The following is a 25,655-nucleotide window of genomic DNA, read 5'->3' as shown; positions in this document are numbered from 1 at the left end:
TGGGCTTGCCGATCGGAAGGTCAGCGGTTTGAATCCCTGTAATGGGGTGAGCTCCCGTTGTTTGGTCCCAACTCCTGCCAACCTAGCAGTTCGAAAGCACGTCAAAGTGCAAGTAGATAAATAGGTACCACTCCGGCTTGAAGGTAAACGGCGTTTCCATGTGCTGCTCTGGTTCGCCAGAAGCGGCTTAGTCATGCTGGCCATATGACCCGGAAGCTGTCTGCGGACAAACACCGGCTCCCTCAGCCTGTTGAGCAAGATGAGCGTGCAACCCCAGAGTCGTTCACGACTAGACTTAACTGTCAGGGGTCCTTTACTTTACCTTTTGGTTGTAACAAGAACAACAGCAGCAGCAGCAGCAGCAGCAACAACAACAACCACTTCAAATCATTTTACAAAAAATAAAATAAAACAGTACAGGTATACCTCAGAGATATTGTGGGTTCTGTTCCAGACCATCTCAGTGAATATTGCAATAAAGTGAGTTGCACAACTTTCTTGGTTTCCTAGTGCATATAAAAGTTATGTTTGCACTATACTGTAAAGCCAGGCCCTCCTGGCTGCAACAGCAGGAAGAGAAAAACTCTGCTCCAGCCCTAGCCAGCTCCACTCCTTTGGCTAGAAGAGGGGTTTCCTCCTCCCTGGAAGTGTCCGGGCTGCCTGAGGCTTATACCCACGTCCTCATAAGGAGCAATACAACCATCCTTCAGAATTCACACTGTCATCGTTCTCCAGCCAAGTGATGTGTACAGAAATTCATATGCTCTTGTAAAGTGTGCATCTAAATGCATATGCGAATGAAAGTAACATTAAAATGCACCACATCAGGGGAAGTTGCTTGCAAATATGTGCACATTATTCAAAACCGTATACCAAAAAACAGTGTTTATTAGGAGAAATTCACACTAAAATACTGGTTACTTTTCATGAGTACTAGTTTGACTAAAATCTGCAAATTGCAGAAATGTGGAGAACTGAATTTGAGATTGGGAATAATGAGAAGCAGAGAGAATCGAAATGGACAGCTTTGTCCATCCCTAATGAGGACTCAGCCAATGAGTGGGGAGCTTTCCTTTGCTGAATTTGCAAGTTCTCAGGTATCTCCATAAGGTGCCAAGCTCCCTACACACAGAGAGACACACACACACACACAGACACAAAATGCCCTTTTGATGAAATCATTGGAAACATGGCAGTATATACAAAGGTATACACTGTCAGAAAAAGCCGGACACACCAACGATTTAAAAATAACTCTTTAATCAGTTGGCAAGTGTAGTCCTGAGGCTAGCACTCTGGTCCTCTCATGTGTACATGCCATGCATTTAAAGCACATTCCCCCAAAGAACTACAATTCCTAGCATCCTTAAAAACTACAGTTCCCAGGATTCTTTGGGGGGGAGCCATGTGCTTTCAATCTACTTTAAATGGTGTCTGTGCGAGTCCCATTGTGGCACTGGGGTCTCCCTTTCACCTAAGGATTGCAGCTTACACTTTTGCAAACCAGGGCTTCGAGGAAGCCCAGCGGATCATCCTTCAAACCTCCCTCATGAGAGACGGGGGGCTTCTGTTTTGGAGGGCCCCGCCAGGTCCGGATTTAGGTTTGATGATGCCCTGAGCTACTGAAGGTAAGGGGGCCCTTTATATGTCCAGCTGTCCTTTGTCAACAACAAATTGTCCCTGTTTTTTGTGTTGAATATATGCTATATGGTAATTTATGGACCTAATAGGTATCTAAAGCCATTTGCACATGTTGCCCTGCAACCAGCCCATGCAGAATGTGGGCACCCTATATATTAAAGGTAAAGGGGGCCCTGACCATCAGGTCCAGTCGTGTCCGACTCTGGGGTTGCGGCGCTCATCTCGCTCTATAGGCCGAGGGAGCCAGCGTTTGTCCGCAGACAGCTTCCGGATCATGTGGCCAGCATAACAAAGCTGCTTCTGGTGAACCAGAACAGCACACGGAAACGCCGTTTACCTTTGAACCGCTGACCTTCTGATCAGCAAGCCCTAGACTCTGTGGTTTAACCCACAGCGCCACCTGGGTCCCTATATATAGAAATGAGCCTATATATAGAAATGACCCTATATATAGAAATGAGCAAATCAGTGATATTTTAGGGAGCAGGCTAGGAGGTGGGGCCCATGACTTACATCATAGGAGCCTACACAACACAAAACACTGTTGCTGTACGTACGGTAGGTTTTATTTTATTTGTTTTTTATCTTATATTTTGGAAATGTGCATCCAGGTCTCTTTTTCCTTTAAATTTTCTGGGGGCCCCAAGAGAGCGGTGCCCTAAGCTATAGCTTGTTTAGCTTATGCGTAAATCCGGCACTAGGCCCTGTGAACAGGCAGAGGCAAGAAGATGTCAGGATTGTCTGAGGCTGGCTCATCTCTCAGCCTCCACTAGGCTCTGGGGATAGGCCAGCTGTCAGCTGAGTCACAGACGGCCAGGGAGTTGGCTGCTCTGGATGAGGAGTGTGACTCTGGAAGGGAAGGAGGGGGGGGGACCCAGCGGGACCCAGATGGCGCTGTGTGTCAGGATGAAGAAAGGAAGGAGCCAGTAGCATTGAGGGCAAAGGGGAGATGAGTTGAACACAGGAAGCTTCCTTACAGCAAGTCATGTTAACTGACTCAGGTGTCTGGTCCATCTAGCTCAGTACTGTCTGGCCAGCAGTGAATTTACAGGATTTCAGGCAAGGGTGTCTCTCAGACTTACCTGGAGATGCTGGGATTTGAACCTGGGACCTTCTGGATGCAAAGCAGGCGCTCTACCACTGAGCTATGGCTCTTCCCATCCACTCTGGCTGTCAGCTGCTCCCCCATCACCTCTCCCCATTTGCAATACCGCCAGGCTTGCTGTGTGCTGGGAGAGAATAAAACCGCAATGCAACGCAAACATAGCTGCCAAGTTTTTCCTTTTCTCACGAGGAAGCCTATTCAGCATAAGGGAATTTCCCTTAAAAAAAGGGAGAACTTGGCAGCTATGAACGCAAACCCAGCCAGGTTTGTGGTCTGGCCAGGTGGTTCCTTTCAGTCCATAACCACATTCAAGACCAAAGGGGTGGGAAGCCTCTTTTTTTTGGCCAGAGGGTCACATTCCCTTCTGGGCAACTTTTGAGGTCACATGACACTGGTGGGTGGAGCCAAACATGGGCGGAGCAAGGAATGTAAATTGTTATCTTTGTACGGTAGGCTAGTTTTGACACACGCTCCTCCAGGCAACCCAAGAGGCATTTACATGAGTTCAAGGACACTTTCCAACCAGGAAAACGGAATTGGGTTGTGCAGCTGGGCCATAAAAAGGTGTGGCCTGGGGAATGTTCTGAGGGCCATATAGAAAGGTCTGGAGAGCCACATCCAGCCTTCCAGGCCTGCGGCTCCACACTCCTGCTTTCTGGGTGCAAAGGAAGCTATCTTATACCACATCAGGATACTATTATTATTTACTATTATTACAATTGATTCATTAATCTTCAAAACTAGCGTCTAAGTCAATTTACACATGAGATAATTAAAAACAGTTAAACCTCAAAGGCAGTTCATCCAACTTGCCCACTGTTTTCTAGTTCATCCAGAGTCTCAAGCCAAGGCCTTTCTCAGTGGTGGACCTTGTCGTCTCAAACTTCAGTGGCACCTTCTGCAACGCCAAAATTCAGTGTTTGCCCCCACCTCTCACCTGCTGTTGGATGTCATAGTTGCAGCCCCGCAGAAGCTCCTCACTTGATGTGACAGAACAAGACGCACTCTTCTAGCTCTGCCTTTGTCTTTCCCATCACCTGATCCTTGACCCTTTTCGCTGGAAAGACACGGGACTGAACCCCCCTCAAACTTCTGTCTCTTTGAAATTAAAGAAAGTGTCCAGGGTACAAGAAGACGGCTGTTTCAACCATGCAGCAATATTTGGGAGATCCCCAGGGCCTATGGGACTAAGATGGCTCCACCAATCTGTGCCCTGAGCCCAGCATGGTCCTTAACACAGCTTCCCTGCTGCTCTCCAAGCAGGACAGGAGGATGGAGGATCGTGGAAGGTGGTGCAAGCAGCGTGAACTCTATGGGAGAGGAAATGCCAGAGATGAACCACTGGCTGCATGAAGTACAGGCAGAGATGTACTTGAGCAAATTGACAGTACCCTGCTGTCTTTCGGGGGCGGGGGGAAGGCAGGGGTGTCAATGAGCAGAGAATATTTAAGCAGCCTTTTTTTTTTTGCAATGCTAGAATTCCTTCCACAACAACTAATTCCCCCAGATACGTTTTTCCAGCAGTTTAACAACCTGCTTTTTGTTGTTTAGTCGTGCTGACTCTTCGTGACCCCATGGACCAGAGCACGCCAGGCCCCCCTGTCTTCCACTGCCTCCCACAGTTTGGTCAGACTCATGTTGGTAGCTTTGAGAACACTGTCCAACCATCTCATCCTCTGTCATCCCCTTCTCCTTGTGCCCTCCATCTTTCCCAACATCAGGGTCTTTTCCAGGGAGCCTTCTCTTCTCATGAGGTGGCCAAAGTATTGGAGCCTCAGCTTCAGGATCTGTCCTTCCAGTGAGCACTCAGGGCTGATTTCCTTCAGAATGGATAGGTTTGATCTTCTTGCAGTCCATGGGACTCTCAAGAGTCTCCTCCAGCACCATAATTCAAAAGCATCAATTCTTCGGCAATCAGCCTTCTTTATGGTCCAGCTCTCACTTCCATACATCACTACTGGGAAAACAACCTGCTAGACGCTGAAATGGATATCTCAGAGTTTTAGTCCCACCCCCACCCCTCTGCTCCTGCAAAAGGCCTTGGAGAATTTGTGAAAGTGCTCGATTGTTTAAAATACCATCACTTGCCCTCACTCTCTCTCTCTCAATTGCCTTCATTTGCCCAAAGTTGGTTAATCATGTGGATCCACATTATACCGAACAGTGGCCAATTATGTCATCCCATCTCCAACATTATGACACCAGCCTGTTCACTTCAGCTGGATGTTGCTTGACTCCAACTCGCCTCCACTCCAGCCAGCATGGCCAGTGGGTTGAGGATGATGGGAGTCGCGTCCCAGTGATATCTGGAAGGTCAGTGAGGTTTGTGCCCCTGCTGCTACATCATACCTGATTGGGTGGGATCACCCATGTGACTAATTCAAGGCGGGGATATTAGTAGTAGCCAAGTGAAACCAGGAAGTCAAAGAGTTTTTAGAAGTGAATATTTGCACAGTATATATTTGCTTCCCCCAGCTTAGGGAAGGATAGGGAGGCAATGCCTTTGCAACTGATAAGCAGCCTGAGGGATAAAGCATGCAGCCTCCAGTATGGTTCTTTCTTCTTTAACATGCTTGGGAAAAGCCCTTATGAGAAGAGGCAGTGTCGTATAGTGGTTAGAGTGTCAGACTAAAGCCCTGGGAGGCCAGGGTTCAAATCTCCACTCAGCCATGAAGCTCACTCTTCATGGGCCAGTCACTCACTCTTCAGCCTACTCTACTTTATGTGGAATTGGTTCTTATACAAAGAAGAGGATATATTAATTGCAATTTATCTCTCCAGGTGTGGGGGCTGGAATTACGCTGTAAAACCTTCTTTTTGAACAAGTCCAGCTATGAAATAATATTATTATTACTGTATTGTTGTTGTTGTTGTTGTTGTTGTTGTTGTTGTTATTATTATTATTTATTCATTCCCTGCCCATCTGGCTGGGTTTCCCCCGCCACTCTGGGTGGCTTCCAACAAATACCAAAATACATTAAAATATCACAGATTAAAAACTTCCCTAAACAGGGCTGTGGGAGGGCGTTCCACAGGGCGGGCGCCACTACCGAGAAGGCCCTCTGCCTGGTTCCCTGTAGCTTTGCTTCTCGCAGTGAGGGAACCGCCAGAAGGCCCTCGGCGCTGGATCTCAGTGTCCGGGCTGAACATAGGGGGTGGAGACACTTTAAAGGTCAGCACCAACACTTTGAATTGTGCTCGGAAACGTACTGTAGGTCTCTTAGGACCGGTGTTATGTGGTGTCGGCGGCCGCTCCCAGTCACCAGTCTAGCTGCCGCATTCTGGATTAATTGCAGTTTCCTGGTCATCTTCAAAGGTAGCCCCACGTAGAGCGCATTGCAGTAGTCCAAGCGGGAGATAACTAGAGCATGCACCACTCTGGTGAGACAGTCTGCGGGCAGGTAGGGTCTCAGCCTGCGTACCAGATGGAGCTGATAGACAGCTGCCCTGGACACAGAATTAACCTGTGCCTCCATGGACAGCTGTGAGTCCAAAATGACTCCCAGGCTGCGCACCTGGTCCTTCAAGGGCACAGTTATCCCATTCAGGACCAGGGAGTCCCCCCACACCCGCCTGCCCCCTGTCCCCCAAAAACAGTACCTCTGTCTTGTCAGGATTCAACCTCAATCTCTTAGCCGGCTTCTGCCTTCTTCCCCTAACAAAGAATCAGGCAACAACTTGAGAAGTAAGATTACTTTATAATCATGCATTGGTTCACAGAAAAGGCAACAATAAAAATTATGCTGGCAAAACGCTTGCATTTACAGTATAGACGGCTTCAGACATTCACTTAAAACTGGAGCAAGTGTAGGCATTCTTGCATCCAAGAGGACAGACAACAGGAAGTGCAATATGTTCCTTCTTTAGGAGAAGAGGAAAAATGACATCACACACAGCCCTCTCTTCTGTGGCCTGAGTATCTGCCTGTCAGGGATATACTTCTGCAGCATCTCATACTAACTAGCAAGACTATGCATTTGTTAAATTTAGCCAACAACCTGTAGATTTATTGTGGGGATTAAATGAGGGGGTAACTGTGTACACCATTTTCAGCTTATTGAGCAAAAAGATATGAGTGGAATGAATGAATGAATGAATGAATGTTGCTTCTAGCCCCCATCTGCACTATAAATTTAAAGCAATATCATGGCTAAGAATCCTGGGAAGTGTAGTTTGTTGTGGGTGCTGCCAACGAGAGTCGCTAAGAGGCCCCTAGTCACCTCCCAGAGCTACAATTGCCACAGTGCTTTAACTACCAACCCCTCTTCACAGGGGAGGGGGACTATGGAAGGGGAATGGGGAGGGGCAGTCTCCTAACAATTCTCAGCACTCACAACAAACTACAGCTCCCAGAATCCTTTGAGGGAAGCCATGGCTGCTTAAAGTGGCATCATAGTGCTTTAAATGTATGGTATTAATGGGGCCATAGTTGGCCAAAGGGAGGGAGGGAGGAAAGCAAAGAATATGCCCCAGGGGGCTGGATTGGGCCCAGGAACCTGCAGCTGCCAACCCTGTAAGGCAGGGGAGAGGAACCAGCACCCCCGTGGCTTAATTACATGCAGGTTGGGGGCAGGGGAGAGAGACAGCAGGGGAAATGGGGTAGATGAACAGATGGGTGGCTTATCAGGAGGAGGAGCTGCAAGCCCTCAAGAGGGCAAGAGTGATTTGTTCTTCTTCCAGCAACTCATGCTGGGCAAGGTGTGAATGTGGCGTTAGTCTCCTGTCCCCATTAAAGCACAAACTCGGGAGGAGGAGGGGGTGGCGGCAGTGGGGAGCCTGCCCTCCCCCACAAGCTGTCTCCCCCAACTTATACTTAGAAGACAAATGCAACAGGTCTCCTGCTCTTTCTTTGCTCTTTCCCACAAAATCGCTTCTCGGAGAGGGGGAGAAAGAGGCAAGCGGCCTGGACAGATTGATCCTATTTCCCTTAAGTAGAAAGCTGAGCATGGCAGCCCCTTGACCCAAGCCCATTTTTTGCTCTTTGCAATGATCCCACGAAACACTCTCTGCCAAGCGGCAATTAACAGATATCGCAGCGGGGGAAGAGAAAATCCCCCACAGTGAGAGCTGGGGTGTGTGTGTGTGTGTGTGTGTGTGTGTTAGTGCTAATAAGATGCAAATATATTCACAGTGGAAGCAGTGTCAGCAGAGGACAGTATGGAGGGGGGCAGGTTCTCGGATATTTCTCCGGTGCTAGATCATCACCCCTTTCCCTCTCCCCCTTTCCCCTATTTGGCAACGGCTGCTGTGTGGCAGCAGGGTGGGGAAGAGAATAAAACAGTGAAGGGAAGGGAAGGGAAGACACCACACACACACACACACACACACACACACTGGTGCCCTTGCCAGGTTAATTCTGACAGGGCAAGAATTCTTCCTGCAACGGATGGCTTTATGGTGGTGACTTCGGGTCAGTCACTCACTCTTGGCCTAACCTACCTCACAGGGTTGTTGTGAGGATTGGGATGCGGGTGGCGCTGTGGTCTAAACCACTGAGCCTCTTGGGCTTGCCGATCAGAAGGTCAGTGGTTCGAATCCCTGCGACGGGGTTAGGATAGAATGGAGAGGGAAACTATGTACGTTACCTCGAGCTCCTTGGAGGTGGGAAAGAAATTTATTAAACTAACTAACAAATAAACAAACAAACAAACCCAACATTAAAGGAAGACAAAAGAGCCCTTTGGGAATATAAGTTGGCACCTAACATGAATCAAAAGCCCTGTCTACACGGTACATTAAAAGCTGTATCTATTTTCTGCAGAGCACACGCCTGCCACACAGGCCAACAATGCACCTCAGTGTGGAAATTCCCATGCAGTTCACAGGGACAAAAAGACGCTCTGCAGAGACTTCTGGTTCGTCGCGGCGGTGAGAAGGACGCAGGGACTTCGCGTGCCGAGGTCCCTGGCTTCTCGGAGGGGGGGGAAGTCCGCAGAGCGAGCGGACTCCCCGTAAAAGCATCGGATAGAGAGTTCCGATGACTTAGGCGTCCAGCGGCTGCTCCGTTTGGCGGATCCCCCACCGCCCGAGAGCTCAATAGAGCGATCGTGAGCCGGCGGGGTTGAACCGCGGGAGCCATTTTGGGCCACATCTTACCTCAGGGAGGCGAAACTCCGAGTCCTGACCCGGCAAGCGGCGGATTCTTCCGATTTAAATTAAAGATTGCCAAAGAAGTAAGTGGAACTTTGATCTGGATTCTAAATTTGCCGATTGGAAAAATAGGAGAGACTTTAAAGTAACGGAAGTCGGTCTCTTCCTAATGGGAAACCGGGAGGCGATTTAAAAAAAAAAAACCTAAGCCGAACAACGAAAGAATTTGGAGTTGTGGACCCGAGAGGGAAAAAAAGACTTTTTTGGAACCATCTCAGCCCCCGAGTCCGGCACCCCTTGAGGCACAGCGGCATTAAGGGGAAGAGTGTTTTGACAGCTGTCAAAAGCTGTCAAACTGTCAAAAGACCGGGTGGATTGATTGCATTGTTGAACAGCTAAAAATTGTTTGAAAACGTGATAGAACTATTTAAATTGGAAGTAAGAACGGATTTGAGATTGAGTTATGAACTAAGGAAAAGAACAGCCAAAATGGAGTCGATCGTCTGAGAAAGGAATTTTCCAGTACCCATTGTTCCCTACCCCCTGTTTATCTGCGGTTACAAGAAGTATGAAAACAAAGCTTTCTCGAGCCTTCCAGGAGACTGTGTTGAACTATTTGCTGTCATGGGAAGACTTTTATAAGGAACGGCAACATCTCAACTTATCACCAGTCGAGACTGAAGTCCAAATCCAGGACTTAGAGGATAATTTAGATTTGGAGATTGCTGAATCTGAGACTGTGTGTGAGGAGAAACAATTGGATGAAAGGATTGAAGAGGACTTGGACTATGACAAATTTGTTTGGGATGAAGCAAAATATGATTTCCAAAAGGAAGAAAAACAAGCAGAAGAAGAAGATGAGAGGCAAAGGAACTTAAAGACTAATGGAATTAAAGATCCTGGAGGGGTTAAAATGTGGAGTGGTGTTTTTGAGGGATGGGAAGGACAGGGACAGGGGGGGGGGCAAAGGTCTGGAGATGGATTTGGGAAAGAATGGGTGTGGGGTAAAAACTTTAGTTAAAAGGTATTGTTTTGGTTTTTGAAAGACGGTTTTTGAAATCTTGGCATGATAATGGAAACGCTGAACCAATTGGGGGAAAAAGACTTAGGCAGGGGAGATGGAATGTAAAAAAGAAAGGGAAAAAAGTTATGTTTTCTTAAGGGAGCATAAGAATGGTTTGGGAAAGAATTTTTAAGTTATTGTAAATTTTTGTAAGTTAAGTGAGGTGTTTAGGCAAGAAAGCTGCCTACCCCCCTCTCCTTATTCTGAGGCACTCAGTGGCAGGGGGTGCCCAGATGGGTGAGGAGGAAATGGAACCTTGGAAGTGCTGTGCCCTGCGGGTTCCTCTTGTGGCAGGAGGGGACCTGTGGGAGGGCAGCATGAAAAAGGAGGAGGATTGAGTTAATATTATAAGATTAAGATTTGAAACTGAGTTGGAAAATTCGCCACAAGTAATCAGAATTTGTTAGGAAAACCATGAGGAAGACTATCGAGGGAGTAGCAATTAAAATGTTAAAATAACAAGAACTGGGAAGTTTCAACTTTTCCCAATTTTCTTTTTCTTTTTTTTTCTTTTTTGTTTGTGGTGTTGTATGATTATGAAAGAGTTGGGGGATGCAAATCCCCATAACTCCTTCCTCCCTGTTCTCTCAGTGGCAGGGGGGGGGATAGGGGGGGAGGAGGGAGGGGGGAAGCTGAACTCAACTCACAATTGGACCCCTTTGATTCTTAAAGCACACGGGTTCCACTGGTGGCAGAAGTGGACCGGTGGGTGGAGGGAAAATGAAGGGACAGTGCTATATTGTATGTTTTGTTTGTGTCTGTCTTTTTTGAAAATCAATAAAAATCTTTAAAAAAAAAAAAGACGCTCTGCAAAGCAGGCTTGGCCACAGAGCCCACTAAAGCAAGGATGGGAGAATCGATGCCCCACTAGGCGTTGTTGGATGTCATGGACTGGTTAGAATGGTGGGAGGAACCAAGGAAAGAAGGTTCAGAGTCTGGGGATTGGTGGGGGGGGGATAACAATGAGCGGCCAAAGGGAAAAGAAGTGAAGAGGAGGTGTTGGAATCTAAAGGGGTAATGGCATAGTGAGCTGGGAGAATCTGTGGCAGAGAGGAGACCAGAATCAGAGGCAGAAGCGGAAGCAGGGGAAGAGGGAGGCCAAGAGGAGTCTGGCTGGTGAAGATTCACAGATCTCTCCCACCCCACTACGACAAGCTCCCTTCCTCCCATGTCTCCCAGAACCCAGAGAGGCATGAAGTGAGAGGAGCAGAGACAGACATGCAGGCAAAGTCTCAGATTTCTTGGGGAAAGCCCTGAAGAGGAGGGGACAATAAGTCTCCACAACTGCTTCATGCCGGGCAAGACCTACCAAAGAAGAGTTGCTGTGCTCACCAGGCCTGACATTCCAGTAGTTGACTTCACTCGATGTGGTTCATTTCTGGCTTGCTCCCAACACTGGATTCCAGCTGCCATCCGCCCCAGGCAGCATCACCAATTGCCGTAGATCATGGAAGTTGTAGTCCAACTTCACCTGGGTGTCATACAGCACGGATGGGGAATCTGTGGCCTGCTTGGTGTTGTTTGGTTCCAACTCCCATTAGCCCTGGCCAGTATATCTCATTGTCATGGATCATGGGAATTGTAGTCCAGCTGCATCCATTAGTCTTGCGGCAGGGATGGGGACATTTGACTATGGCTCCCATGAGCCCCAGTCAACATAATGGCCAATGGACAGGGATGGGAGTTGTAGTCCAACGACACAGGCTCCCTAGCCCCGTTCTAGACACTCTGCCACATCAAATGCCCTGCCCTGCCCTGTAGCCAGATACCCTGAAGAAGGGGGAGAAAGCATTTTGTAGTAAACATATATCCTACAGTCTCTCTCCTCCAGCAAAGTGGATGTGAGGGAGAACAGGTTGTATGAAGGAAAAAAAGGGAGAGACAGAAGGAGCGAGGGGGGAGCTGGCGGGGGTGGCAGTGATGGGCATGTGCTTCTGGAACAGGCTGTACGAGCAGGGGGGAGAGGAAAGCAAGTTGAGACAGGAACAGAGGAAGGAGAATTTGCAGCTTTATGTGATGTGTGTGTGCGCGCGCACCAGAAACTTGCATATTTAAAATTAATGGAAGGGAAGGTTAGTAGGGCGATCCTATAGCTCAGTAGTAGAGTCTTGCATGCAATAGGTTGCAGGTTCCATCCCCCATTGATCTGGTTGAAAGATGCAAGAGCTGGTGTGGTGTAATGGTTAGTGTGTTGGACTAGGACACAGGAGGCCAGGGTTCAAGTCCCCACTCAGCCACAAAACCCACTGGGTGGTCTTGAGCCAGTCATTGGCTCTCAGCCTAACCTACCTCATAGGGTTGCTGTGGAAATTAAATGAGGGACAGAACCACGTACACCACCTTGAGGCCTTGGGAGAAGGCGGGGAATATGAATGCAATCAACTGATCCACCACGAATGCACTATTGTTCCAACATGATGCTGAATACAGCAGCAAAAAATAAATATAAAAATCACACCAGTCCGGAGGGGCCTCAGTTCTGGTACTGAAAACAAATCCCCGGGCTGAGGATGTGTGCAGATGGACACCACATTTTATTCCCACAAATCACGACGTCTGCCTGCATCTGGGCTAAGAAACTTTGCGCTAACTTTTCCTCTTAATTAAGTTCACACAAGAAGTGTCCCATTTGAGCCGCTCTGCAGCTTTCCCTTCTGAACTTGTGCAACGATCAAGCAACAACTTTTTCATCCTAGGAGCTTCTTCGGTGGATGCTGGCAGCAGTGAGAACTTCCTTGGCCCAGAAGTGGAAGGCACAGCAGGAGTTAGCCTACACATTGTGGTGCAAAGATATGGGGACTCTGGACATTGCCGAGAAAGTAGCTCACAAACTAGGGCGTTTCTAAAGGGTAAAGAAGACCTGGAACATTTTAAACTCTCTTCCCCCACCAAATCACAGAATTTGGCTTTCCTGATGTGTCATGCTTCTTTTATTTTTCTACAAGATCCGCTCTCTATTTTGTGTTTTCTATTTATGTTTTCTGTTTGTTTGCACTTTTGAAGTACAGTACATTAATATTACACGCATACACATATACACACAAGTCCACATGTAAAAACAAACCCAGAAATGTTTTAATGGATGCCAAACCAAACCAATCCAGGATACAAATAGCTCAGCTCCTGCTCCTCTCCCGCTACAGAAGATGCACCACCCTCCCTTGTCTCCATAAGTATGGGGACGCAGGGGCCTCTCCCCGCTTCAACGCCATCCTACCTTCCACTGAAAAGGCAGGCAGGTAGCGTGCAAAGGAAGCATTGCCAACATCTGACCCAAAAACCTGTGTTATGTTGGCTCACAGTTACTTGCTTCAAAAACCTACGGAGATTTAAGCTTAAAAAAATACACACCAAAATGTTGGGAGGTTGCAGAGATGGGCAAGAATTAAAAAACAGCATCATAAGGAATCCTTCATCTTCTTACCAAAGAGAAGATTTAGCCCAACGTTCTCAGAAGAGACTATATGCTAACACACTTCAGCTACATGGCTTATTTCAGACTTCTCTTTTCAACTCAGAGCTAGAAACCTTGGCATTTCCCCCACAGGAAACTTGAACATGGTTTGAACAGAAGATGCCTGAGAATGAGGTTTTCACAACTGCACTGGGAGTTGTTGTGAAGAGATGCGTTGGGAGTTGTTGTGACGATGAAGAGATGCCGCAAAGAACTTTGGACATAACATACCAACTCTGGAAAATAAATTTGTGGGTCACCCTTCTGAGGAGGAGGAAGCAGAATTAGATAAAGGGTGCTACTGCAGGATCCATGGAAAAGGCGGAACCATGCATAGAACTATGAGGGTAGCTGGGTTATGACCTTTAGAGTAGATTGCCTTGGTTAGAAGCTGGGCCTCCAATACAGCACCACTTCTCTCCCAAGAAGGCTGCCTTGATCTCTCCAAGGATGCTTTCAAAAACCCTCACAGCTCAGAACAAGGGCGGAGTAAGATAAATCCACTTGCACCCTGGGCTCCTCATTAAAAAGACTGAGAGAAGTCTGCACCCATGAGGAAAAACAAACCATCACTAGTTATAGTTGGGCAAGGAGTGGCAAGGAGGCCTTAAGAATGCAGTGGCAGAGGGTAGACCGGACTGCACCATATCAGACGGCAGGTGGGGGATTCCATTTCTGAGTGGTCCTTTGGCATTCTCGTGTGCAAACGTAACACAGCAGGAAGAGAAATATTGACCTACCCACTTTCCTGATGTGGTAGGTGTTGTTTTGTAAGCATTAAAAAGTGCCCCCCCACCTGCAGCCCGAAGTGTACGCATAACCCACCCCTCTTGCCTCCTTTCTCACCCCAGCATGTTTTGACTCAGACCAGGTCCTCCATTTTTTGCTAACAGGGTCAAGGGGGCAGGTTTGCAGGCCCAGAGCCCGTCTCGATTCAAAACACACAGAGAGAGCGGAGCTGAACTGACTGCAGGCGTGAAGGGAGACAGGCTGGTTGCATGCGCAGACCAAGAAAGAGGAGGTAATAAAAAAGCCACAAAGAACAGCAGCTGTTGCGGGTGGAAGGGAAGTTTGAGAAGACAAATCGTAGGAGGAGAGATGAAGGCAAGTCCTGGGTCCCATCCAACATGTACAACACTCTCTCTCTCTCTCTCTCTCTCTCTCTTCCGCTGTGTGCGTGCGTATTTAGGTAGAGATTCTGCATTGTGGAGGTTGCCACCCCTGACCAAAACCTAGCCCCCTTCCTTCGACAGGAAGTCCCGCCCCTTGCCCGGCATCTCCATTCTTCACCCTGCTGTTTCCTCCACCGGCTGGTATCTCAAAGAAGGGGACCCGCCTCCAGGGTGGCTTTTCCTCCTCCGAGCTCACGGCAACAGTAAGGGGCGCTGGATGGGCATCAGTAAAGTCAGGACCTGGAAAAGGAGGAGAGAGAGAAATGGGTCGTTTCAGAGGCTAGAGCGCCCCCTTGCTGCTGCATTGAAGCTGGGCAGGGGTGGGGTTTTTTTTACAGTAAATGGTGCAGAAGCTAAATTGAGTTGGATCACACAATGCCAAGCAAAGAAGAAGCTGCTGGCTCACCGGCCATTTGCGGTTTAAGGGAACGTGGCTTGGCATGACTTACGCAGATCACAGAATTTGGAATGACTGAAGGTGAATAATTTTTTAATTATTATTTGAAAATCGAGAAGCCACTGGCTGGATTATCAGGCTGGGGGACCATAGCTGCAAATGGCTGAAGAAAGGAAGCCAAATCACATGTTCAAGGCCACAGGGCCCCCGAATATAGTAGGGGTGCTGGAAAGGCCAGCTTTGCAACCCTGTATGTCATCATACGTCCCCTTCAACTGGGGAAGCCCTAAAGGAAATGTTTGGGGCATGCAAACTTGCCTACCTTGGGTAATCTCCATACACACATCCCCCATTAGTATATAATTTATTTTATTTATTTATTTATTTATTTATTATTATTATTATTATTATTATTATTATTATTATTATTATTGCCTGGCAAGGAGTATGGTGTTCTAGCGTCCATCACAAACACCTACACCTGTATCACTTCTTCCTTTCCAAAGCGTTGTTCCTCCTTTATTCAAAGTGGTTCTCATGATGGTCAAAAGAACAAATTTGACTCCACTTTTGGAATTTTTTTATAGCAAAGGCTGCAATGCACTTGGGCTGGGTTCTTGTGTCCTTGGAAATCAGCCTCAGAGGCTACTGAGTCATGTACTAAGAGAGAACGGGCTAAGCGGCCTGGGATGTAGCCAAAAGAAGGCTCCCTTTAAACCAGAGCGACCGCTTTCTTATGTTATCAGTCTACTGTTGACAAAGGTGATGCCAGTTCATCTGATACCAGCCTGTAGAACCTCATCACATTGTCAAAGGCACTAACAACTTAGACCTTTCCTTCAAAGGCACACATTTACAAAGGAAGCGGAAGCTTCTTAAGAGCTAAAGATTTTACCCTCTGTTAAAAAACGGTGGCAGGTGTGGTTCGGAAGGAGGGAGAAGATTTCTGCAAGTCTCCCTCTCCCTCTCATCCTACTCACCTTGGTTCCCTTGTGGAACTGGGCCCTACTCTCCTCGGGAACAATGCTGTAGGGGATGAAGATGTCCAAATGGTAGAGCTGGGGGTGTCCCTGTAACACAATGCGGTCCTCTCCCAGGTCCAGCTCGAGAGATCTTACTGAGGCCTGATTAGGGTGGGAGAACAAAGAAACACTGGAAAAAAAATACAATTCTTTTGCTATTTCCCCTGCTTGGGGACCAGAGCACCCAAGACACCACCCTTCAAACTGCATGCCAAATTACCATTTTAGGGAGGCTGATTTTCGCGACCAGGCGGTCAGCGTGGCTGATAGATGGCTCAGCAACTATGGTGAATTCGGGAACTGCGGCCAAGCTACGGAATGAAGCACAACAGACTCAGCCGGGGGGGGAGGTGTCATGATAAAAAACACTCAGTTGGAATCACATACAGTGGTACCTTGGTTGTACAGACGCTTCAGGTTACAGACTCTGCTAACCCAGAAATAGTACCTCGGGTTAAGAACTTTGCTTCAGGATGAGAACAGAAATGGCGCTGTGGCAGCGGGAGGCCCCATTAGCTAAAGTGGTGCCTCAGGTTAAGAACAGTTTCAGGTTAAGAACGGACCTCCAGAAAGCAATGATATGTACAATTTTATAACATGCAGAAAACAATATGTACAAACAAACCAGAGAGGGGAGCTGAGGGGAGTCCTTAGATCAGGCACCCCCAAACTGCGGCCCTCCAGATGTTTTGGCCTACAACTTCCATGATCCCTAGCTAACAGGACCAGTGGTTGGGGAAGATGGGAATTGTAGTCCAAAACATCTGGAGGGCCGAAGTTTGGGGATGCCTGCCTTAGAGGGTGGGAGAGGGAGGGATGGGAGGGAAAAAAGGGGGATTGTAATTAGCTATGTATTGGCAATTTGTATTGTTTAAAAAATATTTTTCTTTAATAAAAATATTTTTTAAAAAAGAATGGACCTCTTAACTTGAGATACCACTGTTTTGCCAACTCACCAAAACAGGGATAGGCAACATGTTAGCAGATTAAGGGGCCAAGTCAGAAATGCAACTGTGGGCTTCTGACACACAATGTCCTGCCCGATCTAACTGAACTATATTTAATTCATTAGACACACAACCTGCACTATGGGTGGCTGACGACAGAGTCCTATTCTGGCCACTATGGGCCAGTTTAAATAAGCTTGCTTCATTGTACTTCTGGGAGATGCAAAGGCTAGGGCTTTGCCAAGTCTCCAAGGGAAGAAAACCCCAACGCTTAAGGGCAGCTATTCAGAATGCCTCTCTGTGTGTGCCTGCAGACCCAATTCGACACCCAGGTAGTGTACTCAAGACATCACTCCTGGTTGCTCTTAGATGCCTGGTACAACAGAGCAGTCTAGAGCGGTTTCTTGGGCTTGTACTAGTGGCAGTTTCTGGCCAGTCTTCAGAGGACTGCCCCACGAGCAATGCATTGCACCTGCCCAACCTATCATAGCAGACCATGTTTGAGATCACGGGTCATTCCATTCCTCCATTACCCTGACCCCCATCCTCATTGCACAGTCCCTCCCACCCCAACCACACCGTACCTCTGTGACGCAGGTGGCTGCAAAAGGTTCCTGCTTTCCTCCTTGACTTGGCTGCAGAAAGAGACACAAGCGCCTTGTAAAAATGAAGAAGGAAGTATTGATCCGACTACTGCAGTTGTACCAAGTCCCCATTCAAGTCTGGGCCTCAGAGATTGGTTTCTAAAAGGCCTCAGAGATTGGTTTCTGCGTCAACTGACAAGATGCATCTCTATACCGTAGAATGCTAACAATTGAAACGACATAATTCTCCCTCTGCCGCCCCTCATGTGTTACAAGCCCCTCCCATGCTAACATTTCCCACTGGAAAGATCTCACCTAACTCCACTACCCTCAACTTGGACTCCAGCTCCCATCAACCCCAGCCAACATGGCCAATAGTTAAGGATGATGGGAACTGTAGTGTAACAGCATCTAGAGCAGGCACCCCCAAACTGCGGCCCTCCAGATGTTTTGGCCTACAACTCCCATGATCCCTAGCTAACAGGACCAGTGGTCGGGGATGATGGGAATTGTAGTCCAAAACATCTGGAGGGCCGAAGTTTGGGGATGCCTGATCCAGAGCGCACCAGATTAGGGAAGACTCTCCTAATTCATCCAGATGGCCCAATGGCAGCCGGTGATTCTTATGCTCAGAAGAAGAGGAGGCGGAGATAAGCTTACTCCAATTCTAGTCTGTTGCAGAAAAACGAAGTGCCTCAGGGCCCCTGAAAATTTAACTAATTTTGCAGGGCATTGTTTTGTGCACTAGAGCCCATTTCACCAGATGCATGACATGTATCACCCCAATTTAGCATCACCCTTTTGGGGGTTAAGATGAGCAGAGGGGGAGCCCTCTTGGGAGTCCCACCACTCTCAGAGGTCCGGGTGGGAGGGCTCCCGGTAGAGGACCTTCTGTGTGGCATTCCCCTAAGTTGTGGAATTTCTCCAACGTACCTGCTATCCATCTCTTGGATGAAAGGCTTGGATTTGGTGCGGATGGTCTGCTCGGCTATGGAGCCCATAAACTTCCTGTTCTTCAGAATCCGCCATTCTGGAAAGGGGCGGAAGCAGCCTTGTTAGCTTGGCTGCAGGGCCAAAAGGCTCTGGCTCTGGCCCAGCCCCAAAGGGATGGAAGCACCCAGAACCGAACCAAGGTCGCTTTTCTTTCAAGGGTATGCATAGCTGCCAAGTACCCCGTTTTCCCCGGGAAACCCCCGTTTTTACTTACCTTTTCCCGGTGGTCCCCCGTATCACTTCGTCTCCCGTTTTTCTCCGTTATTTTCTCCTGCCGGCCATTTTTTCCCCTGAATTGCCCTTCTATGGGCACAAAAATTGGCGGCCGCCGGCTTCAAAAGTCGCATCTACGCATGACCAGAAGTGCGTAGACACGACTTCTGGTGTCGGCGGCGGCCATTTTTGGTGCCCATAGATGGGCGGGGCGACACCGGAAGTTGCGTCGACGCACTTCCGGTCATGCGTAGAAGCTACTTTTGAAGCCAGCGGTGGCCATTTTTGGTGTCCATAGAAGGGCAAAGCGACACCAGAAGTTACGTTGACGCAACTTCCGGTGTCACACGGCTGCCGGTCCCGGATTCTGCAGTCCGGGACTTGGAAGGTAAGGGTATGTCCCCCCACAAGGAGGGGAAATGTTACCTCAGGATGGGCCCCAAGCGGGGCCTGTTGCCTCCCGGCAGCAACACCCATACCTTGGTTGCTGACATCCACCTTGTATTTCTCCGACAATCCTTCCATGGCGATCGTAATGAAGAACTCTTTGAGGAAGTGGTTGTTCTTGAGGCAGCGAGAGAAAACAGAGAGATGGGGGGTGGGGAGAAGGTTAGGTTCCCTTCTACTCCGCAATGAAGTAGCTGCCACCCAACTGCATGCATGTGTACGTAGAAAGTCCCAAACCCTTCGGGATTATGAAAATAAGAAGAGTCCAGCTGAATTGGGCCACAAGCCCACCTAGTCCAGCTCACGACAGCTATGCAAAGCCCTCAAGCAAGGCCCAAGTATGACAGCGCTCACCACTTGTGATTCCTGGAAACTGATATTCAGACACATGTCGATTTGGGGAGATGGTGCGGAGGATGGGATGCATCCATTCATGGCATAAGCAGCAAAAGATACGCTAAAGAGGCTCACCTGCCTACCTTGCACAGGTGTTGGAGTAAGGTTACCAGATTTTTTTCAATGAATCTGGGGAACTTCAAAGGATTTTGTATGGGGACCGATTTGTAAATCCGGGGACTGTCCCCGGGAAATGGGGACACCTGGTAACCTTATGCCCCTGTCTCCCAACATCATCCCCCCACCCTGGCGCAGCAAACAGCATCCAGGTGGTTTGGGGAAAGAGAGGCTCCTGCCTGCCATGGACACAGGAGTTTTGCCCCGTTTGGGACGCAAGGCCTCCCTTTCAAAAAGGCAACTCACCTCCATCTTGTTGTAAAAGGTGGTGCTGATGGAGACGTCATACACAGTGCAAGCATTGCCACCTGGGAATGAAGAAAGAAGGGTCAAGTCGCTTCTACAGAAGAGGGGGCTGTTCCTAAAGCCTACAAGGCAGGAGGAGGAGCCTTGGTTTCACAGTGGTCCTTCAAGGGCTGAGTCCACACTGGACCACCTCACTTGGGAGACGCTCTTATGCAGAGACACCCCCACGAGGAAAAACAAAAAGATCAGGTGTGTTTCTCTCTCTCTCTTCGGCCAGCATGGGTACAAATCAATGCTTTCTTAAAAACATTTGCACTTTCCCTGCAGATTTCTATTTCTGTGAGCTACGCAAATAAATGGACTGGCCGTGTAAAAATAAAAAGTGAGCAAGTGTGTTTAGGATGCCAAGTGATTCCTAGGCAAAAACGTTCCTCTTTAACGAGGCCTTTGGTCGATCGTCATCTGATGCCCATTTAAAATGTGGGGGTTGGGGGTGTGTGTGACTCAGGTGTATGTTTTTATTTTGATTATGTATTTTGTGTCTTTATATTGTGATTTTATCCTATGAACTGCCCTGAGATCTGTGGGTATAGGGCAGTGTATAAATTTTAAATTATTATTATTAATAATAATAGGAATATCCCTCAAATGATGAGAGCGATTGAACCAGGGATTTAGGTGACCAAGTTCCTTACTCCTTGTGCCACTCGGACTGCTCTCTCAGGCAGAGGGAATTCTCAGCCCAGTCTCCACTGTGCTGCAGGAATGGAACTACAGCTCTTCAGCCTGCCTAGATCACACAAAACGAAAAGTCCACCAAGACCTGGCTGGCTCCATTGAAGTAGGTGCTCCAGCCTTGGTTTTCCCTAAGTTTCAGCAACTCATTTCACGCCTAGCCCGTTCTCTCAGCATCAATGAAGCAGATGCTCACTCTTGTCCACTTCCACGTGGGCCTCTCCCAAGCTCATGGGGATCCGGAAGGTGGAGACGTTCTCCGACTCAATGAGGCAGGCAAGCTCTTCGTTGGTCAGGTCAGGAGGTGGGGGGATGTGGGGAGACCGGCAGATGTTCACGAAGACCTTCTCGCCAGAACTTGTGCGGGTTTTCAGGCAGAACCCTAGGGAGGATGAGAGAAGCAAGTCATAGATTTGCAGGTTTCTCTAAGCAACTAAGGAATCTGCTTTTGCTGGGCATGGACCACTTTTACTTTGTTTCCCCGTTCCACCTCTAACATCCACCCCACTCACCTGTAATCCCGGTATCTCTGCTTTTCTGGTCATATGAGACAGGGAGAAAAGCTTCTCCCTCTACTCTCTCCACATCATATATAGTTTTATACACCTCTACCATCTCCCTGCTTTCTCACCCTTTCTCTCTAAACTAGAAAGCCCCAAATGGCGCACCCTTTCCTTAAAAGGGAGTTGGTCTACCCCTTTGATAATTTTGATGGCCTTTTCTGAACTTTTCCCAAAAGACTCTTTTTGAGACGAGTTGGCCAGATACATAGCACATATGTACATAGTAGTCCAAGTGTGGTCACACCACAGATTTGTATAACGGCATTATGATATTGAGAGTTTTATTTTCAATTCCTTTCCTAATGATCCCTAGTGTGGCATTTGCCTTTTTTTACAGCTGTTGCACAATGGGTCAGCTTCTCCATCGAGCTACCAACTAGGACCCCAACATCTCGTCCTGGTTAGTCACCCCATGGGCTTATATATGAAATCTAGATTATTCTTTCTTTTGCACCCCAGCCGTGCATCACTTTGCCCTTGTTTGCAATGAAATGCATTTGCCATTTGACTGCCCAAGCATACACCCAGTTTAGAAAAAAAGTTCATTTAGAAACCTTCACAATCCCTTTTGTTCTTTACCTGGGAGCGGACGGATAGGCTTGGATTCTGCCGGAGAGGGCACGGAGCTCTGGATTTTCTGGGTTGCCTAAGAGGCAGAGATAAATTTATGACATAGCTATACAACTCAGACTTTAGAGAAGTTTTTAATGTTTGATGTTTCATTGTGCTTTTAATACCGGGTATTCTGTTGGGAGCCGCCCAGAGTGGCTGGGGAAACCCAGCCAGATGGGCGGGGTACAAATAAATTATTATTATTATTAATTATTATTATTACTTAAACAGATCCCATTTCTTTCTGCGATGAAAGGCTGCAGCCTCTTACATCTGGAATTAGACATTACAAGAGCCCCATTTCCTTCTCTGACCCCAACCCTTCATGTGACTTTCAGCAACATTCAACCCAAGAGGTCTTCTCACTTTGTGTTTCTCAGGTCAGCTTCATTGAACTCCATTATAAATTTGAAGCAGTATTATACTACTTTAAACAGTCACGGCTTCCCCCAAACAATCCTGGGAACTATAGTTTGTTAAGGGATGCTGATAGTTGTTACAAAGCTACCATTCTGAGTTCCCTGGAAATAAGAGCTGGCTATTAAATTATCTGAGAATTGTAGCTCAATGAGGGGAACAGAGGTCGCCTAACATCTCTCAGTAACCTTAACACAGTGTTTCTCAACCAGTGTGCCTCCAGATGTTTTGGGACTACAACTCCCATCATCCCTAGCTAGCAAGACCAGTGGTCAGGAATGATGGGAGTTGTAGTCCCAAAACATCTGGAGGCACACTGGTTGAGAAACACTGCCTTAACAGACTATACTTCCCAGGATTCTTGGGGGTGGGGGGTGGACCATGGCTGTTTAATGTGGTATGAAAAAGCCTTAAATGCATAGTGCAGGTGAGGCCTTGAAAAGACACATCCAGCTACACATGGTCTGCGCTCCCCAATTTTTCCTCCCCTCCCCCAGGCCTTCTTGCAGACCTGGAGTAGAAGACGTCGGAACTCCTCCTCTTCCTCCTCCTCCTGCAGCTCGGCTGATAACAGGGATGTGTCGGCTACAGATGCCATGGTAGTGCTAGTTGGAACCTGCAGAGGTTAATATTTATATTTTATACAGGTGATTTTAGTTAAAAGAAATAAAGTGATACAGGGGGAAAAGAAGGAAAAGTGAGAGGGAGAAAAACAACAACAAAGATATATAAGAAAACGAAAATATACCCCCCAAAAGTAATATACGATATTCCCATACATTCTTGTATAAATTGGTATAGTGTTATTGTCCTGATGCTTATGTAAATGCTAATAGCTTACTACATTTTGTATAAACTCATTCCAAATGTTGTCATGTGTATCCATACAGAGTCTGCACTTGTAAGCAGTTTCGTTCATAAACTGCCAGTGGTATCTGTCAGGGGGGACTCCCTACAGGGAGCCTCCTCCCATCATCCTGACCAGCACTTCGCCCAGCGACAGCGCTAGCAGCGGGTCAGGGGAAAGCAGAATGGAAGGGGGAGGCCTCAGCGAGGCATCAGAGCCCTGGCAACGCTCTGGAGAACAGACAGTGGAAGAAGGGCTCAGCGACATATCTGAGAGGAAGAAGGGACACCGCTCCTTCCGGTGCCCAAACGCAGGGCGAAGGGGTGGCGTTTTGGGGTGCCCCAGTTATTATGCTGGCCCCGAAGCCGACAGGCGCCATTGCCGGGTTCTGAGAGTGACTAGGCTGTCATGTTTTCTGCAACGTAAATAGTATGCACAATAAAACCTTGAAAGACACAACGGACTGGAGCGTTTTTACCCAGGAGTAGCCGTAACAACTCCCTGACAATATCATATCATCAGTCCATTGATTGAAGGGTATCATATATTTTATTTCCCTCCCCCACTCCTCAATATCTTTTTAATTTTTTAAAAATTATTTTTAGTTCATTTTTCAAATGCAATATAATACAAAAAATGGAAAAGAAATACCGGTAAATACAAACAAACATGAATACACGCAAACAGGAAAGAATAATCAGAATACAAATCCCCCTTCCCACCCACCACCCTGCGTTGACTTCCAGCCTTTTCGATATTGCCCTTTAAATATCTTGATTATGGGGTATACTTCTATATACAGTATATATTCCCTTTTCCTTTTGATTGTTTTTGAACCTTTCACATATTTCACACGGCAGAAAGCAGATAGCCAACTCCTCAATATCAATCTCTTGGCCACTATTAGGGCACGGAAAAACCTTTTCCGTTGTCCCGTTTATAATTTCCATACTGCAGGCATATAATTCAATAAAATATTCTCTGCGGAAAGGCTTAACTTTTAAGATTTAACTTTAACACACACCCTACCAGGCATCCCCAAACTTCGGCCCTCCAGATGTTTTGGACTACAATTCCCATCTTCCCTGACCACTGGTCCTGTTAGCTAGGGATTATGGGAGTTGTAGGCCAAAACATCTGGAGGGCCGCAGTTTGGGGATGCCTGCGGCGCCTAAACCAAAATCAAGCCCCCAAGGGTCCCAACTCACTGCTCCCCGCACTCAAGACTTGCTGCTACACCCCTCCCTCCAAGGAGGCCAGCGCAAGGAGACGACGCTTTCTCAACTCTTCACTTCATCCTCAAGAAGACAACCCTGTGAAGTAGGGCTACCAAGGCTACTTGGCTGAAGCTGGGTTTGAATCCAAGCTCGTGATATCTCAGCTTCACGCTTTGCTGTCTCCAAAAAGAAAAAGAGAAAAAAGGGGGGGGGGCTTTTAAATCTCCCCTTCTAGGAATCAAGATCCCGCACCTGCCTCTGCCAAATCGAACTTCTTTTCTAATCAATGGATCAAACTTCCGTTGTTGCTATGGCAGCGACTCCCGGCCTTAGCTGTACTGACTACCGAGAAAAGGACGGGAGGAAATAGTGCCTTATGGTTACAGCAAAAGACTGGAAGTGCGGCGGGGGGATACTTGCCTCTCTCTGCTCCCCTTTCCGCGTCCCATGCACATGAGCCATAAATATAATCATTTTTAAAAATCATAGCTTCCAGGTCCATGTTTACCTTGGTATCGAATATAGTTTATATATCTGTCTCTCGTCGATTCCGCGGCGAAGGAAGCGACGACACGCGCGGATGCCAGCAGGTTCGCTTTTGCGGAGAAGCGGGACCGGAAGTCGAGTTCTCTTTGCCTCTTTCTCAGAGGCTTCTTATCTCTGCGCTCTGTATTGAGGATGCAGGAACTCCATAGAGTTAAGGACGCGAGGGCAGACAAATGTTAGACTATCTCAAACATCCGGTTAGATTCGGGGTTTTCTTTTGGATTAAAGCGGGGCTGGGCGCGCTATTAGACAAGAGTGAGCTTTTGGTGTCATGGAAGAGCAGCAATTTGTTGTTGCGTTTAATTTGTTTTGTTTTAATGCTACTACTGGGGGGAAAGGGGTTTTATTTCCTTAAATGCTGTTGAATGTCAAAATAGGCTTCTAACGTTTGGGTGAAATAATGGGAGGGGGGGCAATGCAAGCATTTTAATATAAAACACCATTTATATAACAAATCAGATTCTTCAACTTCATGAATAGCCAGCCTTTGGTATATGTTCCTATGTAAGAATCTTAGAATACATTGCAGGCTTGTCATAACTCCTCTCTATATCTCTCAGCTCCTCCCCTGTAACCTGCAGTGTTGAGATAAAGGTAAAGGTTAAATCCTATACACACTTACCAGGGAGTAATATTAATCGCATGCCTTGGATTGCTCTATAAGGCTGAGCTCTAATTTTTCTTCTATTGGGGTGGGGGATGGAGAAGGGTGAGGCAACAGCCTCTGGCCAATCAATCCCATTCACGCCAAAATCTTGGATTTCGCTGTTGATTCCGAAGGGTAGCTGATATTTAGAATCCCAACTAGCAAACAAAACAGCTCCCAAAAGT

General features: G+C 47.5%; 1 protein-coding gene across 3 annotated transcripts; it reads right to left on the bottom strand.

The window, feature by feature from the left end:
- Positions 1–12,952: 12,952 nt before the first annotated feature.
- PIH1D1 (PIH1 domain containing 1) lies at positions 12,953–25,226 on the bottom strand. Of its 3 annotated transcripts, none has more exons than XM_035134261.2 (11): positions 24,787–25,222; positions 22,726–22,830; positions 21,765–21,831; positions 20,819–21,004; positions 19,888–19,949; positions 19,161–19,245; positions 18,409–18,505; positions 17,476–17,526; positions 16,165–16,255; positions 15,903–16,046; positions 12,953–14,765 (listed from the first exon to the last, which is right to left on the bottom strand). In XM_035134261.2, the coding sequence occupies exons 2-11, from the start codon at positions 22,810–22,812 to the stop codon at positions 14,718–14,720; spliced, it is 918 nt and encodes a 305-aa protein (XP_034990152.1). In that variant the 5' UTR covers positions 22,813–22,830; positions 24,787–25,222; the 3' UTR covers positions 12,953–14,717. The 3 variants fall into 3 exon arrangements, with proteins under 3 accessions (XP_034990152.1, XP_034990153.1, XP_034990154.1); XM_035134262.2 differs by lacking the exon at positions 24,787–25,222 and adding an exon at positions 24,270–24,640; XM_035134263.2 differs by lacking the exon at positions 12,953–14,765 and having other exon boundaries at positions 15,938–16,074; positions 24,787–25,226.
- Between the last annotated feature and the right edge of the window lie 429 nt (positions 25,227–25,655).

This window comes from Zootoca vivipara, chromosome 13, assembly GCF_963506605.1.
Source record: "Zootoca vivipara chromosome 13, rZooViv1.1, whole genome shotgun sequence".
Lineage (NCBI taxonomy): Eukaryota > Metazoa > Chordata > Lepidosauria > Squamata > Lacertidae > Zootoca > Zootoca vivipara.
This window is presented reverse-complemented; position numbering and strand designations above follow the sequence as displayed.

Excerpts from the sequence above, each read along its gene's own strand:
- PIH1D1 (XM_035134261.2), bottom strand. The coding sequence starts at position 22,812 with ATGGCATCTGTAGCCGACACATCCCTGTTATCAGCCGAGCTGCAGGAG. Across the intron at positions 21,005-21,764 it reads GCCTATCCGTCCGCTCCCAG|GGTTCTGCCTGAAAACCCGC; the intron begins GTAAAGAACAAA and ends CATCCTCCCTAG. Across the intron at positions 19,950-20,818 it reads CCACGTGGAAGTGGACAAGA|GTGGCAATGCTTGCACTGTG; the intron begins GTGAGCATCTGC and ends CTTCATTCCCAG.